At 46.8% G+C, this 17,618-nt stretch overlaps 1 protein-coding gene across 1 annotated transcript in view; it reads right to left on the reverse strand.

Moving 5' to 3' along the window:
• LOC129394257 (uncharacterized) overlaps positions 1 to 17,618 on the reverse strand; it is a 69,288-nt gene that overhangs the window by 1,476 nt on the left and 50,194 nt on the right. Inside the window, 6 exon segments of the mRNA XM_063598075.1 lie at positions 703 to 738; positions 848 to 908; positions 5,004 to 5,148; positions 5,312 to 5,411; positions 9,035 to 9,217; positions 13,364 to 13,540. Of these exon segments, the coding sequence (XP_063454145.1) occupies positions 703 to 738; positions 848 to 908; positions 5,004 to 5,148; positions 5,312 to 5,411; positions 9,035 to 9,217; positions 13,364 to 13,540 (702 nt within the window).

The following is a 17,618-nucleotide window of genomic DNA, read 5'->3' on the forward strand; positions in this document are numbered from 1 at the left end:
CTGTTTCCCTTCTTGACAAAGGATCTTCTTCACTCTGGAGGTGCCACCCATGAGAACAAAGAGCTCTGGAGAGATGTGGATTCCTGAAGAGCTGCAGGGGAACTGGGAGAGGGTTTTCTGACAGAACAATCTTACCTCAAGAAGTCAGTTAGGCATGGCTGCAATATTTCTTTTCACTCCCAGGTAATACCAAATTGTAAGTGCACTAGGACATAAAGAATACTTTTGTCCATGGAAAAATGAGGTGGGAATTCTAAACAATGCAAGTTTTAAAACTGTGTTTCACTTCAAGTGTACAAGTCCCATCACGTGTAATCATAGGACTCGGCAGCTTTTGAAGGTACAGAGGCCACACAAGAACCAGCTTAGCTGAGCATCATTTAAGGCCTTCATTTGGAATTGTCCCTGTGGGTAATAAGTTACATTCACTCTTCACTAATTTACAGTCAGGGCCCATTTGCTATTACAAATATGGAACCTCTGACACTTTGAATATTAGATCAGGGGCCCCACTGGGTGGGGATGAAGGTGTTTTTGCACAACACGGTTACCAACAGGGATGGGACTGTGATGCTTGTAGGCAGCCTTTCTCTCTGCCATCTCCCTCTGCAGGGCTTGAGCACAGAGCTGTAGGGAGAAAAATGTATCCATGTCCTGACCTGGCAGACTATGTTCAAAAGCAAGGAAAACAAACAAACTTACCCGGTTGCAAAGAGGCTTTCTTGCAGAAGGGGGGATCTGAAAAATCCAACACATGAGAAATTGAATGTTGAGAGAGTCTAAGAGCCGTGGCATCATCTGCATCAGCACTGAACTATCCTGCAACTGCGGGGAGGAAGCTCCTTACTTTGCATTTGTGGTAGTCCTCTGCCCGCCGCTGCAACTCTTGCGCACGTTGAAACATTTTCCTATGGATTACAATCACTTTCATCAGATAAAGCACCACTTTCAGGATGATTTTAAATAATCTGCCATGTTTCTGTTATCCTCACAACTGTACCCTTACACAATCTATCTCTACCTAGAAAACGTATTTCAGATGGCTATAAGAGTACCGTCTGAGCCGGTCGCGGTGGCTGATGCCTGTAGTCCCAGCACTCTGGGAGGGCGAGGCAGATGGATCACGAGGTCAGGAGATTGAGACCATCCTGGCTAATACGGTGAAACCCCGTCTCTACTAAAAATACAAAAGATTAGCCGGGCGTGGTGGCAGGCACCTGTAATCCCAGCTACTCGGGAGGCTGAGGCAGGGGAATCACTTGAACCTGGGAGGCGGAGGTTGCAGTGAGCCAAGATCACGTCATTGCACTCCAGCCTGGGTGACACAGCGAGACTCCATCTCAGAAAAACAAAAACAAAAACAAAAAAACTGTACGGTCTGATCCAAACTGTTGCTATATTGATTCCTCCTCTTGCTTACTGCCTGCTGACTTCTGAGATGATAGTTTCCTTCCCCATTCTCAGTATATCCCTAATTCATCCTTCATTGAGCATCTTTTATCATAAAGCTGTATTCTCTTTGTATTAATATCCTTACCGTGTTTCACAGGGCAGAAACAGCTGGGCTTATAAACAGGCATAGTCCTTTTGAAGGATGTGGTTGATCCTACAACAACACACTTTCCTAAGGATGACAACAACTCACCCCACCCCTAGAATGGCTGGTATGAACCGAGTTTCCACACAGTCTAGCTGGCAATGGGGTCAGGAGACATTTTGCTGCTTCACATCTTTTGGTCACTGGTAAATATTAAGGTACTTTGTTTTCTGTTTTGTGAACTCTCTCTCTCTCTCACGATATGTCTTCTGACCATTTGTTTCTATTTCTGCATGTACTGGGTCTAAACATTGTACAAAGGTTAAAAACAACACTCCAATGGGCGTTTCCCAGGAGGGTGGGGTTCAGTTTCTGAACTCACTTGTAGGTGTGTATTTCTTTCATATCCAATTTCCCATTTTCCTCTGCCTCTGATACCTGCCTCTCCTTTTCTGCATGCTCACATTCTTTCATGCTTAGTTTCCTCAGATTAGAAGGGAGAGAAATGCACACACATGATCCACCAGCCCGTGTGGGATTCCCTCTGCCCTTCTGGCATCTGAAGGCTGTGATTCAAAGATCCCCCCTGCAACCTTCCCACAAATGAACCAACTGATTCTCACAACCAAAGGGAGAATGGACACCTCCCATTGAGGGACAAAAAAAAGTCACACTCTGGCCTGCTGGCAAGTCACCTGTCATTTCCAGCTCATCTTCATAGTTCCATAGTTAGTCCTATTCTTTAGTAAATATAAAGACTATTAAAAGCTTCTATGCGGTGCACTATGTGTGTCTCTGGGGTCAGTCTTGTGCTTGACACAGCGAAAGCTCATTTTAGTTCAGTGTGAAAAACCAGACCTCACCAATTCATCACAACTAACTCCATCGGAAGCAGAGGATTGCTCCTCATCTGACTCCTCCTGTGTGAGACCTGATTCTCAGTCAGAGGCTGATGCCGGAACTGAGACCATCAGCCATAGAGAGATCGTTCCAGAATATGGTGTCATTAACCCCGCAGTTCACTACTGCACTTTGCCATGATTCAGGACTGGAACTCTTGTCATCGACTTTAAAGATCCTGGTTGAGAGAAAAGGCAATCTGAATGCTGGGCGCATCTATTGAATTAGAAACGATCGGAATGGCTCCTAAGTCGGGTGTTATGTCCTGAAAATAGGTGACAATGGCAAACCATCCACCCTGGTGTTGACTGACTTTAACAAGGTTCAGTTCACAGAGATTGAGGGCAGAAAAAGGAAATGGCCTAAAAAGGGTAAGTTTGCTGTGTTGCCCTCACACCACTTGATTCATGGTCCTGATCCTAAGGATCTCACCTGATACTTGGTTTTATAGGAAGGATGTGTAAAATTCCCAGAACGCTAGGAAACAGGGACAAAAACACTTCAAAGAGAAAGTTCATGAACTTGTTTCTGACCACAGGGCATCCTTCAGCACATGCTGTCTGGAGTGGCCTCCAACAAGGAGTGTGTGGTGAGGTGCTGAGAATGCAATGGGAGCAGGGTCCTGTCCCCATGCTAAAGAAGCTCACAGTTTAATGCAAATGAGAAGCCAGTGAGGACATCACTACTCCTGCTGTGCACTTGGGAACTAGAAACACAAAACCTGACTCTGGAGGGAAGCTAAGGAAGCATTCTACTCTTGAGTTGACATAAGTGCATCTGAAGCTTCTGATCTCCGATGAGAACAATGGGGGGCACCAAACAGAATATAAAACTCATGATTGAATACATCAAATTGCTAACATGGCAGTAAACAGACATGAGGTGAAGATGGAGAAGAAGGAAACCCAGGACGAAAGTCAGCCTCGCATTTGGAACCCATTTCCCTGAGTTTCATTGCTGAATTCCAGAAGGAACTACTGAGATGCAAAGAAGCACAGCAGCTTTTGCACACATGCATGGGATTAGATGGAAAACAAGTGGATTGAGGGTCTGCCAATGAAAGCGACCCATACTGAAGTCCACTGGCTCTGGTTGAGACCCAGAAGAGTCATGCATCAGAATAAAGGTGGACAGAAAATACCCTGGCCTTTGTAGGGACTGAGCCTGCACTGACGACCTCAATTGCAGCCTGTATGGAGGACCCCTGACCATCCCCCAGAAGTAGACTCCCATCTCTTCTGCAGCAAGATAACATGCTACTAGGCCTCAATTCATTGCTAAATATTTTTTAACAAGTATCTCACATTTAACAGAAAAAGATCAGTCATATGGCAGCAAAATACAATGTAATATGACCAAAACATGAAAGACTGTGAAAATGAATCTGGAGGTGACCCAAGGATTGAATTCAACAATCCAGGCTGGGTGCGGTGGCTCACACTGGGAGGCTGAGGTAGGCAGATCACCTGAGGTCAGGAGTTCAAGACTAGCCTGGCCAACATGGTGAACCCCTGTCTCTACTAAAAATACAAAAATCTGGCCGGGCACGGTGGCTCACGCCTGTAATCCCAGCACATTGGGAGGCCGAGGTGTGCGGATCATGATGTCAGGAGTTCTAGACCAGCTTGGCCAATATGGTGAAACCCCGCCTCTACTAAAAATACAAAAATTATCCGGGCATGGTGGCATATGCCTGTAGTCCCAGCTACTCAAGAGGCTGAGGGATAAGAATCGCTTGAACCTGGGAGGTGGAGGTTGCAGTGAGCCAAGATCATGCCACTGCACTCTAGCCTGGGTGACAGAGTGAGACTCTGTCTCAAAAAAAAAAAAAAAAAAAAAAAAAAAAAAAATTGGCCAAATGTGCTGGCACACACCTGTAATCCAAGCTACTCGGGAAGCTGAGGCAGAATTGCTTCAAACTGGGAGCAGAGGTTGCAGTGAGCCAAGATTGCACCATAGCACTCCAGCCTGGGCGACAGAGCGAGACTCTATCTCAAAATTAAAAAAAAAAAAAAAAAAAAGGCTGGGTGTGGTGGCTCACGCCTCTAATCCCAGCACTTTGGGAGGCTGAGGCAGGTGGATTACCTGAGGTCAGAAGTTCGAGACCAGCCTGGACAACATGGCGAAACCCCATCTCTAGTAAAAATACAAAAATTAGCTGGGCGTGGTGGTGGGCACCTGTAATCCCAGCTACTTGGGAGGCTGAGGCAGGAGAATTGCTTGAACCCAAAAGGCAGTGAGCTGAGATTGTGCCATTGCACTACAGCCTGGGCAACAACAGCAAAGCTCCATCTCAGGAAAAAAAAAAAAAAAAAAAAAAGACAGAGAAAGGAAAACCAATGCCAGTACTAGCAACTCCTCTTCCCCCGAAAAAATGACAAACAAGAATGTAGGAAGGGAAAGGAATTATACAGCTTAAACTAATGAAGCAGAAAGGACAAACTCAATTTTGAACCCACTGAATTTGCCACAAATATTGTAGAAAATATTCTCAAGGACTTTACAGTTGTCTACTTTGATTGGCACATGGTTCATACAACAGTATTTGTGTCAAGGCACATCTTACTGTTTTCTGGCGGTCTTCCTCTTTCCATTGATTTTGTCATGATGGTTGATTTTCGTTGTCACCTTCCTCTTATGGATTTTCGCTCTAAATTTTCTTTCCACATGTCTCCATGGAGTAATGACGTCTTTCAGGCCAATTTTATTTCCTGGAAAGGAAGAAACTCTTTTCTTTGTGTGCATACAAATGGACCTCAGCCCTTGGTGAGAGTGAGGAGAAGAGAAGGTGAGAAACCTGAGGAAAAGAAGCTGTTCTTTCCCTTTCCAGGGCAAACTCATTTCCACACTATGGGGACTCCAAGAGAGCCATACCTTCCTGTCTACGTCGTTTGGACCTCCAGGCTCTCTGCTGTACATCCGTGGATCCATCATGTCCATTTCGAGACCAGAAGATAGTCTTCAGGAAATACACCTAGGAAATAATAATATAAGAATGACGGCTGGGCACGGTGGCTCATGCGTATAATCCCAGTACTTTGGGAGGCCGAGGCAGGTGGATCACGGGGTCAGGAGTTCAAGACCAGCCTGGCCAAGATGGTGAAACCCCGTCTCTACTAAAAATACAAAAATTAGCCGGGCATGGCAGCGGGCGCCTGTAATCCGAGCTACTCGGGAGGCTGAGGCAGAGAACCGTTTAAAGCTGGGAGGCGGAGGTTGCAGTGAGCCGAGATCACACCACTGCACTCCAGCCTGAGCGACAGAATGAGACTCTGTCACACACACACACACACACACACACACACACACACACACAAGAATGACATGAGGCTGGCACGGTGGCTCACTCCTGTAATCCCAGCACTTTGGGAGGCCGAGGCAGGCGGATCACCTGAGGTCGGGAGTTTGAGACCAGCCTCACCAACATGGAGAAATGCTGTCTCTGCTAAAAATACAAAATTAGCCAGGCATGGTGGTGCATGCCTGTAATCCCAGCTAGTCAGGAGGCTGAGGCAGGAGAATCACGTGAACCCAGCAGGAAAAGGTTGTGGTGAGCTGAGATTGTGCCATTGCACTCCAACCTGGGCAACAAAATTGAAACTCTGTCTCAAAAAAAAAAAAAAATAGGCCAGGTGCGGTAGCTCACGCCTGTAATCCCAGCACTTTGGGAGGCCGAGGCGGGTGAATCACAAGGTCAAGAGATGGAGACCATCCTGGGCAACATGGTGAAACTCCATCTCTACTAAAAATACAAAAATTAGCTGAGCATGGTGATGCACGCCTGTAGTCCCAGCTACTCGGGAGGCTGAGGCAGGAGAACTGCTTGAACCCAGGAGGCAGAGGTTGCAGTGAGCCAAGATCCCACCACTGCACTCCAGCCTGGTGACAGAGTGAGACTCCGTCTCAAAAAAAAAAAAAAAAAATGACATGAATATACTTCACACAACTGAACTGTACACTTCAACATGGTTAGATGGTTACTATCATCTTATAAGTATTTTACCACAGGTTAACATGTTTCACAACTTGAAAAGGAAGTAATTACCTTCAGCTCTCTGAGTTCTAGAATTTGTAACATTTCACCCCCTGCTCCTTCCTGATCTGCACTGGAGCATCTTCCTTCTGTCCCTGCTCTACTCAGAGTTCACTTTCCCTTCCCTCACATCAGCTTCATTGAGGCTGGTTTGAACTTAACGCAAAACATTCTCACTAATGACCGAATTTCCACCAAGATTTCCATATTATCACAGTATGCTTTTAATCTTCTAAGATATTAAATATTTGTTCTCATCATAGCGAAAATGCAATGCAAATCCCATCTCAGATGTGGGTCAGATACCTATGAATCTCCTGAGGTAGTCATTGAAATGACTTTTTTCTTGAGATGGAGTGTCACTCTCAACCATGCTGAAGTGCAGTGGCGCTACCTTGGCTCACGGCAACCTCCACCTCCCAGATTCAAGCGATTCTTGTGCCTTGGCCTCCCAAGTAGCTGGGATTACAGGTGCCTGCTACCATGCCTGCCTAATTTTTGTCTTTTCAGTAGAGATGGGGTTTCACCATGTTGGCCCATCTGGTCTTGAACTCCTGACCTCAAGTGATCCATCTGCCTCAGCCTCCCAAAGTGCTGGGATTACAGGCATGAGCCACCACACCTGGCCTGAAATAATATCTTTCAAATTCTTTGTAGAATTTGCTTTTTCCTGATTTCTGCACATAGGATAAAAAAAAAAAAGTCATGTACTAGGATTTTGAGAGAAGCAATGGGTAATCTAAAAAGATGAAAAGAGCAACCACGTCAATCCCACAACTACTGCTAGATTTCATAGGAAAGGTAGCTGGCCCAGTTTGGAGCTAGGAGAAATGTTAAACACATGAAGAAATGACAAGCAAAGAAATGCCATCACGCATGAATGCTTCATGGCACCCATGATGTCCCTGCTTAGGAGGTAATGGTATAGATGACTAGATGACAAGGACAAAGATGAGAGGTGCGAAGTTGTCCAAGTCCAACAGCTCAACTGAACTTTCCTAAATGGAATTGTTAAAAAGTGGTAAATTTAACAACTTCCCCTGGCTCACGTGGTGGCTCACGCTTGTAATCCCAGCACTTTGGGAGGCTGAGGCGGGTGGATCATTTGAGGTCGGGTTTTGAGACTAGCCTGGCCAACATGGTAAAACCCCGACTCTACTAAAAATACAAAAATTAGCTGGGCATGGTGGTGGGCACCTGTAATCCCAGCTACTTGAGAGGCTGAGGCAGGGGAATCGCTTGAAGCCAGGAGGTGGAGGTTGCAGTGAGCCGAGATCACACCATTATACTCCAGCCTGGGCAACAGAGGGAGACTCGTCTCGGGGGTGAGAAAAGAAAAAAAAAAAAAAAAAAAAAGCTTCCTCCAATTTATACCGAAAATTCTCTGTTCAGGACTAAGTGGCATAGAGAATGTTAAATGTGCCTAGATATCTTCATAACTCATATATTTTCTGTTTTCTACATATCTTGAAAGGCAGTGCCAAATGACGTGTAATTATCTAGGTGGTGAAACTGAAACATACTTCCTCTTCCCTTGAATATAAAAAAGCATTGTGGTATTAGTACTTTTATCTTGGATCATTGTTCAGAAGGAGGTTCAGCCCCCAGACAACCACATTTTTACTGTCATGAATGGCAAGACAAAATGTAGAGCTCAACTTACCCAAAGGAAAAAAGGCTCAAAAGACAAATTATGGCACAACTTAGCAGCCAAATTCTTACCAAGTACAGACTTTTGACATACTGATCTCTCTCCGGTTGCAAGTGGGAACATGCACTTTGAATGATGTCATTCAAAATTACCCTGCCCAGACACACTTTTCATCGATTCTCTTGGAGGGCAGTTCTAAGAGATTCTCTGGGGCTTTCTCTGCATCATGAGACGCAGTGCTGTTCTGCCCTTCACCTTCCGGCAGTTTGTCACCTCGTCCCTATGACCTCAGAGGAACTTTGTCTCAGGCCAATTGTTTGTTCCTTGGCCTCTTTCATTTCCCCTAAAAATCATTTGCTGCCCCTCTAAATGGCCTACATCTCCATCTATCTCCCTCTCCCCTCAGAAGAGGGTGCTCTTTAAGCATCAACCATCCGGCCCTTCTAGCAGTCTCATTTTTCAGCTGGTTCCCATGTTTATGCCTGTTCTAGGTTTTTCTTTTCCTGTTAAGCTGTCTGTTGTCAGCTCATTTCTGCAGTGAATCTTCAGAGAGGAGATTGGAAGCTTTCCTTCCACCCATACGATAGAACTATAAAGCAGAAGAGTTTAGAAAGAATTTCCTATTTAAGTGACGAAACCTCATACTCCATTTGTGATAAATAGCACAAAGGTTAAAAAAACTTATTTTTGACCAAAAGCTCTGTTGACATTCTATTAAACAAACACCGACCTATTTAATTTTCATAATGTAAATGGCAGACATTTTCATAATTCTTATGCTAATAAATCATTTCCCTGATTGTTTGGGTAAAACCACATATTCATAATGAAGTCCAGAAATGTGAATTGTTTTATATAATTTATTCTTATTTGTGATTACAAGTATACCTCTACAGAAAGTTAGTATACTCACACAAAGGTAATTTGTGCAGAAGAGAATGGTAAATGTGTAAGGTCTCAGAAACCCAATAACGATAATTATCAAATTATCCAATTTTTGTGGAGATGGGGTTTTGCCATGTTGGCCAGGGTGGTCTCGAACTCCTCCACAAAAGTCAGTCTCACGATGACGATAGACAGCCAGAGTGTTGATAACCTGGAATAATAATAATTGAAATAATGAAAAGGTCAATGACACCGACAATATTTCACTCAGAAAGAATCATCCTTAGAAACCGTCAACCTCCTCCAAAAGGTAACCACATCCCTCAGATATCACCGTGGGATTCCACTGCTACAAAAAAGAACAGAAGTTACAAGTCTCATGTTTTTCAGATGGCTGGTAGTGTTTTTAGGCATCGCAAATGTGGGGTGCTGTCTTTCTTGGTATAAAGCAGGGATATCCAATCTTTTGACTTCCCTGCCTATATTAAAAGAAGCAAAGTTGTCTTGAGCCACACATAACATACACTAACACTAACAATAGCTGATGATCTAAAAAAAAAATTCTTTTTTTTTTTTTTTGGAGACAGAGTTCCGCTCCACTCAGTCGCCCAGGCCGGAGTGCAGTGGTGCAATCTCGGCTCACTGCAACCTCCAGCTCCTGGGCTCAAGCCATTCTCCTCCCTCAGCCTCCCGAGTAGCTGAGATTACAGGTCTCTGCCACCATGCCCGACTAATTTTTGTATTTTTAGTAGAGATGAGGTTTCACCATGTTGGCCAGTCTGGCCTTGAACTCCTGACAGGCGATCTGCCTGCCTCGGCCTCCCAAAGTGCTGGGATTACAGGTGTGAGCCACCGTGCCCAGCCATTTGTTTTTGTTTTTGTTTTTGTTTTGGTGTTTTGTTTTTGAGATGGGGTCTCACTCTGTCACCCAGGCTGGAGTGCAGTGGCGTGCTCTCGGCTCACTGCAACCTCTGCCTCTCAGGTTCAAGTGATTCTCCTGCCTCAGCCTCCTGAGTAGCTGGGAGTACAGGTGCCTGACAATGCACTCAGCAAATTTTTGTATTTTTTGTGGAGATGGGGTTTTGCCATGTTGGCCAGGGTGGTCTCGAACTCCTGACCTCAGGTAATCTGCCCGCCTCAGCCTCCCAAAGTGCTGGGATTACAGGCATGAGCCACTGTACCTGGCCAAAATCTCCTAATGTTTTAAGAAAGTTTACAAATTTGTGTTGAACTGCATTCAAAACTGTCCTGGGCCACATGCAGCCCGTCACTCATGGCTAAGACAAGCTAAGTATAAAGTAATTATCTTTTCTTTTTGTTTGGAGACAAAGTCTTGCTCTGTCACCCAGGCTAGATTGCAGTGGCATGATCTCAGCTCACTGCAACCTCCGCCTCCCGGGTTCAAGCGATTCTCCTGCCTCAGCTACTGAGTAACTGGGATTACAGGCGCCTGCCACCGCACTCGGCTAATTTTTGTATTTTTAGTACAAACAGGGTTTCACCATCTTGGCCAGGCTGGTCTCCAACTCCTGACCTCATGATCCACCTGCCTCGGCCTCCCAAAGTGCTGGGAATACAGGTGTGAGCCACTGCACCTGGCCAGTAGTTATCTTTTCTTTAAAGTTATTTACTTGTTTTTTAAATTGATGTATAACATTGGATGCATTTGTTATATATCACATGGTAAAAGAATCCCTCTAAATAATACTTCTCTCTTGGATTATATGAATCTTTGTCATTTAAAGCTCAGCATAAGTAAAAAAAAAAAAATACAATGAAGAGATTACTTCATTCACAAATAAGTATCAAATTTTAGTGCTTAAAAATTAACAAGGTGGGCCGGGCGTGGTGGCTCACGCCTGCAATCCCAGCACTTTGGGAAGCCGAGGTGGGTGGACCACGAGATCAGGAGATTGGGACCATCCTAGCTAACACGGTGAAACCCATCTCTACTAAAATTACAAAAAATTAGCAGGGCATGGTGGCACGCGCCTATAGTTCCAGCTACTTGGGAGGCTGAGGCAGAAGAATCACTTGAACCTGGGAGGCAGAGGTTGCAGTTAGCCGAGATCACACCACTGCACTTCAGCCTGGGTGACAGAGCGAGACTGTCTCAAAAAAAATTTACCAAGGCGGAGATCATGAAAATGGCATGAATAGTGTGGGATTTCTCTAAGATTGTTGATATTAATTCCATTAGACTCCTATGTGAGTGAAGATGAAGACTTCCCCTGAGTAAGTTCAGACAGCTTGTGATAACATTTCTACATCGATTCCTCAGGATTTAACTATATATCCTTGAAAACATCTCAATTTTAAATGTTTCTTTCAAGATGGTGAATTAAACAGAGATAGCCCTTCATCAGGTTGAACTGCGCATATGCTGAGTCTGAAATGGAAATGATGGAGTTAGAGAACCATACAACAATGGTAATGATTTCAGAAACATGGTGTTGAGCAGAACAAAGCAGACACAAAAGAGTACCTATGGCATGGCATGCATCTGTATACGCGAAATTCCAGAATAAGCAAGCTAACCTATGATAAGAAAGAGACTGGCTGGGAAGAGTGAGAGTTCACTTTCTGGGGTGACATAATAGTGTAGATCTTGGCTGGGCACGGTGGTTCACGCCTGTAATCCCAACGCTTTGGGAGGCCGAGGCGGGCGGATCACCTGAGGTCGGGAGTTCAAAACCAGCCTGACCAACATGGAGAAACCCTATCTCTACTAAAAATACAAAATTAGCTGGGAGTGGCGGCACATGTCTGTAATCCCAGCCACTCGGGAGGCTGAGGCAGGAGAATCGCTCGAACCTGGGAAGCAGAGGTTGCGGTGAGCTGATATTGCCCCATTGCACTCCAGCCTGGGCAACAAGGGAGGAACTGTCTCAAAAAAATAAATGAATAAATAAAATAATGTAGATCTTGAAAGGGGGTTGGTTTATGCTGGTGTATGTACTTTCCAAAGTTAGTAAACTTACACTTAAGGTTACATATTTTGGCCAGGCGCGGTGGTTCACGCCTGTAATCCCAGCACTGGGAGGCCGAGGCAGGCAGATCACGAGGTCAAGAGATGGAGACCATCCTGGCGAACATGGTGAAACCCCGTCTCTACTAAAAATACAAAAATTAGCCAGGCGTGGTGGTCTACTAAAAATACAAAAATTAGCCAGGCGTTGTAATCTGAGCTACTCAGGAGGCTGAGGCAGGACAATTGCTTGAACCCCGGAAGCGGAGGTTGCAGTGAGCCGAGATCTTGCCACTGCACTCCAGCCTGGGCGACAGAGTGAGACTCTGTCTAAAAAAAAAAAAAAAAAAAGTCATCAAACCAGATGACACAAATCAAATGACATTTCACTTTGTTTTGGTCCATCTTGTTTGTTAGAGACAAGAGTGCAGCGGGGCCATCTCGGCTCACTGCAACGTCCAGCTCCTGGGCCCAAGCGATCCTCCCACCTCAGCCTCTCCAGTAACTGGGATAACAGGTAGGCACCACCAGGCCCAACTAATCTTTTTTGGAATTTTTTGTAGAGATGGGGTTTCGCTATGATGCCCTGGCTACTCTTCAACTCCTGGACTCGAGTGATCTGCCCACACCTCGGCCCCCTAAAGTGCTGGGATTACAGGCCTGAGCTGTGTAATTTCATGCCGCGTGACACAGCCCAGTAAAAAGGAAGAAACCCCGCGGGTCCAGCGTCTACTCACAGGGGTGGGATGATGGCTGATAAATCCCAGCAGGAGCCAAAAGAGGAGCCACCACCGCAGCCGCATGTCCTGGTCCTTTCAGGGCGCCCTGAGGCGGCCAGGACAGAGGTGGAGGTGGCTTAGGGCAGGGGGGAGGGAAGGGGACGGGGACCGGGGCCGGATCTGTGTTGGGGAGGGGGAGGGGAGGGGGAGGGGAAGGGGAGGGGAAGGGGGGAAGTAAGGGAAGGGAAAGGAGGAGAAGGGGGCTGTTGGGCACCTGGAGGAGGTGGAGGAGGAGGACGAGGAGAAGAAGAAAGGGGTCTGGGAAAGGATCCGGTTCCAATTAAGTTCTCAAGCGCTGGTGGAAGGTTTAGCTACAGGTCACGGAGAAGATCAGGGAAGCAACAGGACACGCGGGGCAAGGGAGCGTGAGGCTTAGGAGCAATTAGAGGGAGACAAAAAGGTTCTGCTATCCACCAAACCTTCTTCGGTCTGGGCCCTCCCTTGGCAACCCTGGGGCTTTATACTCCCTCTCCACCAATCCCTGATGACCCCGGTGGTGCCTCACAATGGACAACGCCAAGTAGCGCCCGCATCATTCCAATGACCCCTCCCCCATCTCAGTCTCCCACACTCCTCGCAAGGACAGGTCCTCTCTGGAACCTTCACAAACCTGATTTCTGGTCCTCCCCAACCAGCTCCCTGTCCCTGCTTCTGGGCGCTCCTTCCTTCCTGAGCTCCCAGGGTTCCTCAAGGTCACTTTTGGCGACAAAACATAAAAAACAAATGATGGCAGGATGGCAGGAAGAACCTCATACCCAAGCAGGGTGCCAGGTTTTACAGCCTCCGCTCAGCCATTCATATCCTAAGCAACAAAACATCAGCAGGATGCGGAAGGTCCCGATAGTAAACCATCTCCATCACATCCATGTAGCCATCCGTCCATCAACCTGTATCTCAGGAACAAATGTAGATACATTCATTTTAAGCATGCATGGTACATTTACAAAAATTAACCTGACTTATTTTGTTCCAGCAAATCTCAATATATTTGAGAGCAATCAAATCACACAGCATGTTTCTGATCATATAACTGTGCTAGAAGTCAATGATTAAAAGCTAATTCAAAATTATTATTTGCTTGGAAATTCAAAGTGCCCTTAGAAGACATAAACATAAGAAAGAATCCAAAATGAAACAAGATTGCCTTTCAACTCAATGATAAGATCATAACATGGCAATAAAATGTCTCCCTCTGGCCTGGGAATTCCTCTTTGTGCCACAAGGTTGTGTGATCGCAAATCACCCCTAACCCACCTAGACATTTTAACATCCGAAACCGAGTGATGATGTCCGTATCTATATCATCTTACTGCCTGTGTGTGTGGACTTTAAATTCTGAACCCAAATGAGGGGGAGAAAACCAAGTTGACTTTCATGATTGACCTCTCAGGGATGTCCAAGGAATCTGTGCATTTCAAGAAACAAAGTTCATCAGCTTCTCTCCTAAGGTATTTGCCCACAATACCCAGAGGGCTTGGCAGCATCATGTGTGATGGGTGGGGAGCTCCAAGCAGGTGGGCAGGACCCAGGGGCCTGGTGACCAGGACAGACCCCCACTGTCCATCGCCTTTCCTGGCCCTGTCCTCTGCTAAACTTCCCACAGGCCTTCTGCCCGATCACACAGAGTATGCCCAAACTCTCTCAGGCCTCTGGCAGCTGAAAACCACTGCTTTAAATCCCTTTACCATTTACTATGACATAAGGTTATTGTAAACAGGAAATATTCTATTGATGCTACAAATGGAAAGCCAATGCCTTTACCATAAATAGAAAAACAACCCTAAGAAGCAAGCAAAACAAAAACAAAACAGGGGCTGGGTGTGGTGGCTCACGCCTGTAATCCCAGCACTTTGGGAGGCCGAGGTGGGCGGATCACAAGGTCAGGAGTTCCAGACCAGCCTGGCCAATATGGTGAAACCCTGTCTCTAATAAAACACAAAAATTAGCCAGGTGTGGTGGTGGGCACCTGTAGTCCCACCTACTTGGGAGGCTGAGGCAGGAGAATAGTTTGAACCCGGGAGGCAGAGTCTGCAGTGAGCCGAGATTGCACCACTGCACTCCAGCCTAGGCGACAGAGCGAGACTCTGTCTCAAAAACAGCAACAACTACAAACAAACAAAAAACAGGGTTAACAAAAGTATGGAGTTCAATTCTTTTTATATGCTGCAGCCATGTTCTGGCCCTAGATTTGGCTGGGCATGGTGGCTCACGCCTGTAATCCCAGCACTTTGGGAGGCTGAGGCAGGCGGATCACGAGGTTAGGAGTTCGAGATCATCCTGGCCAACATGGTGAAACCCCGTCTCTACTAAAAATACAAAAATTAGCTGTGTGTGGTGGCAGGTGCCTGTAATTCCAGCTACTCAGGAAGCTGAGGCAAGAGAATTGCTTGAACCCGGGAGGCAGAGGTTGCAATGAGCCGAGATCACACCACTGCACTCCAACCTGGGTGACAGAGCAAAACTCCTTCTGAAAAAAAAAAAAAAAAAAAGAAATGTTAAGTAACTTGTCTGAGGCCACATAGTTACCAAGACGTGGGAGCTGGGACTTGAACCCAGGCAGTCTGGCTGGATTCATGCCTGCAGCCTCTGCACTCCTGCTACTTACTTTGTGAGAAGCGCCTGTTCTGTGGAAGGTTGTGGGCTGAGATCTTTCCATGAGCTCCACTCATTTACCCCCAAGGCTGTTCTTAAAGACGGGCATGACGGTTATGCCCATTTTACAGATGGGGCCCTGAGGCTCAAAAGGGCATGCCACTCACCCATTTCCACAAAGCTATAGTCAGTTAGCAGAGGGCAGAATTCGGCCGCCTCTCCCCTAGCTTGAAGGCTGTGATTGACACAGAGGTTTTTTTGTTGTCGTTGCTGTTGTTTGTTCCTTTTTCTTATTTTTGAGACAGGGTCTTGCTCTGTCATCCCAGCTGGAGTGCAGTGGTGCGATGTCAGCTCACTGCAAACTCTGCCTCCAAGATGCAAATGATTCTCGTGCCTCAGCCTCCCAAGTAGCTGGAATTACAGGTGTGCACTACCACGCCCAGCTGTTTTCTGTAGAGATGGGGTTAGTAGAGATTTGTTTTATAGAGACGGGGTTTCACCATGGTCTCTACTAAACCCTGTCTCTACTAAAAATACAAAAATTACCCAGGCGTGGTGGCACATGCCTGTAGTCCCAGCTACTCAAGAGGCTGAGGCAGGAGAATCACTTGAACCTGGGAGGTGGAGGTTGCAGTGACCCAAAATCATGCACTCTAGCCTGGGGTCTCGCTTTTGCCCAGGTTAGAGTGCAGTGGCACAATCATAGTGGCTCACTGCAGCCTCAAACTCCTGGGCTGAAGGGAATCCTCCCACCTCAGCCTCCCAAGTAGCTAGGACTATAGGCATGTGCCATCCTGGCGAGTTAATTTTTTGTGTGTTTTTATTGTCTCGAGACAGAGTCTTGCTCTGTTGCTCAGGCTGGACTGCAACGGCATGATCTTGGCTCACCGCAACCTCCACCTCCTGGGTTCAAGCAATTCTCCTACCTCAGCCTCCCGAGTAGCTGGGATTACAGGTGCGTGCCACCATGCCTGGCTAATTTTGTATGTTTAGTAGAGACAGGGTTTCGCCATGTTGGTCAGGCTGCTCTCGAACTCCTGACCTCGTGATCCACCTGCCTCGGCCTCTCGAAGTGTTGGGATTACAGGCATGAGCCACTGAGCCTGGCCTGGTGAGCTAATTTTTAAATTTGTTATAGAGACAAGAGTCGCTCTTATGTTGCCCAGGCTGGTCTCGACCCCCTGGCCTCAAGTGATCCTCCCACCTCAGCCTCCCAAACTGCTGGGATTACAGATGGGTGTCAGCGCACCTGGCCTCTGAGGAGGATTTCATTATAAACCTGCCCTGAAGGGAGGGAATCCAATTTTACGAGAGGGTGTAGCCTGGTGAGGCCTGGATGACCTCCGGAGGCAGGGGCTTGTGCCTGAGCTGAGGCCTAAGGGTCAATGGGCAGACATGAAGTTTCCCCAGGCAGAGGGTACAGTGTGGGCAAAGTCAGGAAGTGGCAGGGCTTGGATCACTCCAGGAAGAGAGAGGAGTCATGTGTCACAGAAGCTCGAGACCCAGAGAGTGAGGCAGGCAGGCAGGCAGGCAGGGACCAAGCTTGGGCACAGCCAGGAAGGCAGGACAGGGCATGGTGGGGCCAATGGAATCATTACCCAAGTCGGGGATTTTCAGGGAAACAGCTTAGATAAGGCCAGGTGTACAGTAGCTCCCACCTGTAATCCCAGCATTTGGGGAGGCTGAGGTAGGAGGACTGCTTGAGCCTGGGAGTTCGAGACCAGCCTAGGCAACATAGTGAGACCCCCATATCCACAAAAAATTTAAAAAAGGAGTTTGTGTTCCTGTAGTAGCATACTTGGGAGGTTGAGGTGGCAGTATCACTTGAGCCCGGGAGTTCAAGGCTAAAGTGAGCTGATTGAGCCATTGCACTCCAGCCTGAGCAACAGAGAGATACGCTGTCTCAAAGGAAATACAAATTAAAAAACCAGCCGGGCATGCTGGCGTGTGCCTGTAGTCTCAGCTACTTGGGACACTGAAGTAGGAGGATCGCTTGAGCCCAGGAGTTCAAGGCTGCCGTGAGCTATGATTGTGCCTCTGCAGTCCAGCCTGGGCGACAGAGAAAGACCCTGTCTCTTAAAAAAAAACAAAAAAGAAACTTAGATAAGAGGATGCTGTGCCTCCCTGGGGGTCTTCAGTCACCCATGGTCCTGGCAAGAGAGGAGGGCCAGGAGAGAGCTTCACCCACCTGCTGTCCTGCCCATGTGACATCCGCAGGTGCTGCCATGGCCACGACTGTTGTTACACTCAAGCTGAGGAGGCCGGCTGCAGCC

This window comes from Pan paniscus, chromosome 18 (genome assembly GCF_029289425.2).
Source record: "Pan paniscus chromosome 18, NHGRI_mPanPan1-v2.0_pri, whole genome shotgun sequence".
NCBI classification, from domain to species: Eukaryota; Metazoa; Chordata; class Mammalia; order Primates; family Hominidae; genus Pan; species Pan paniscus.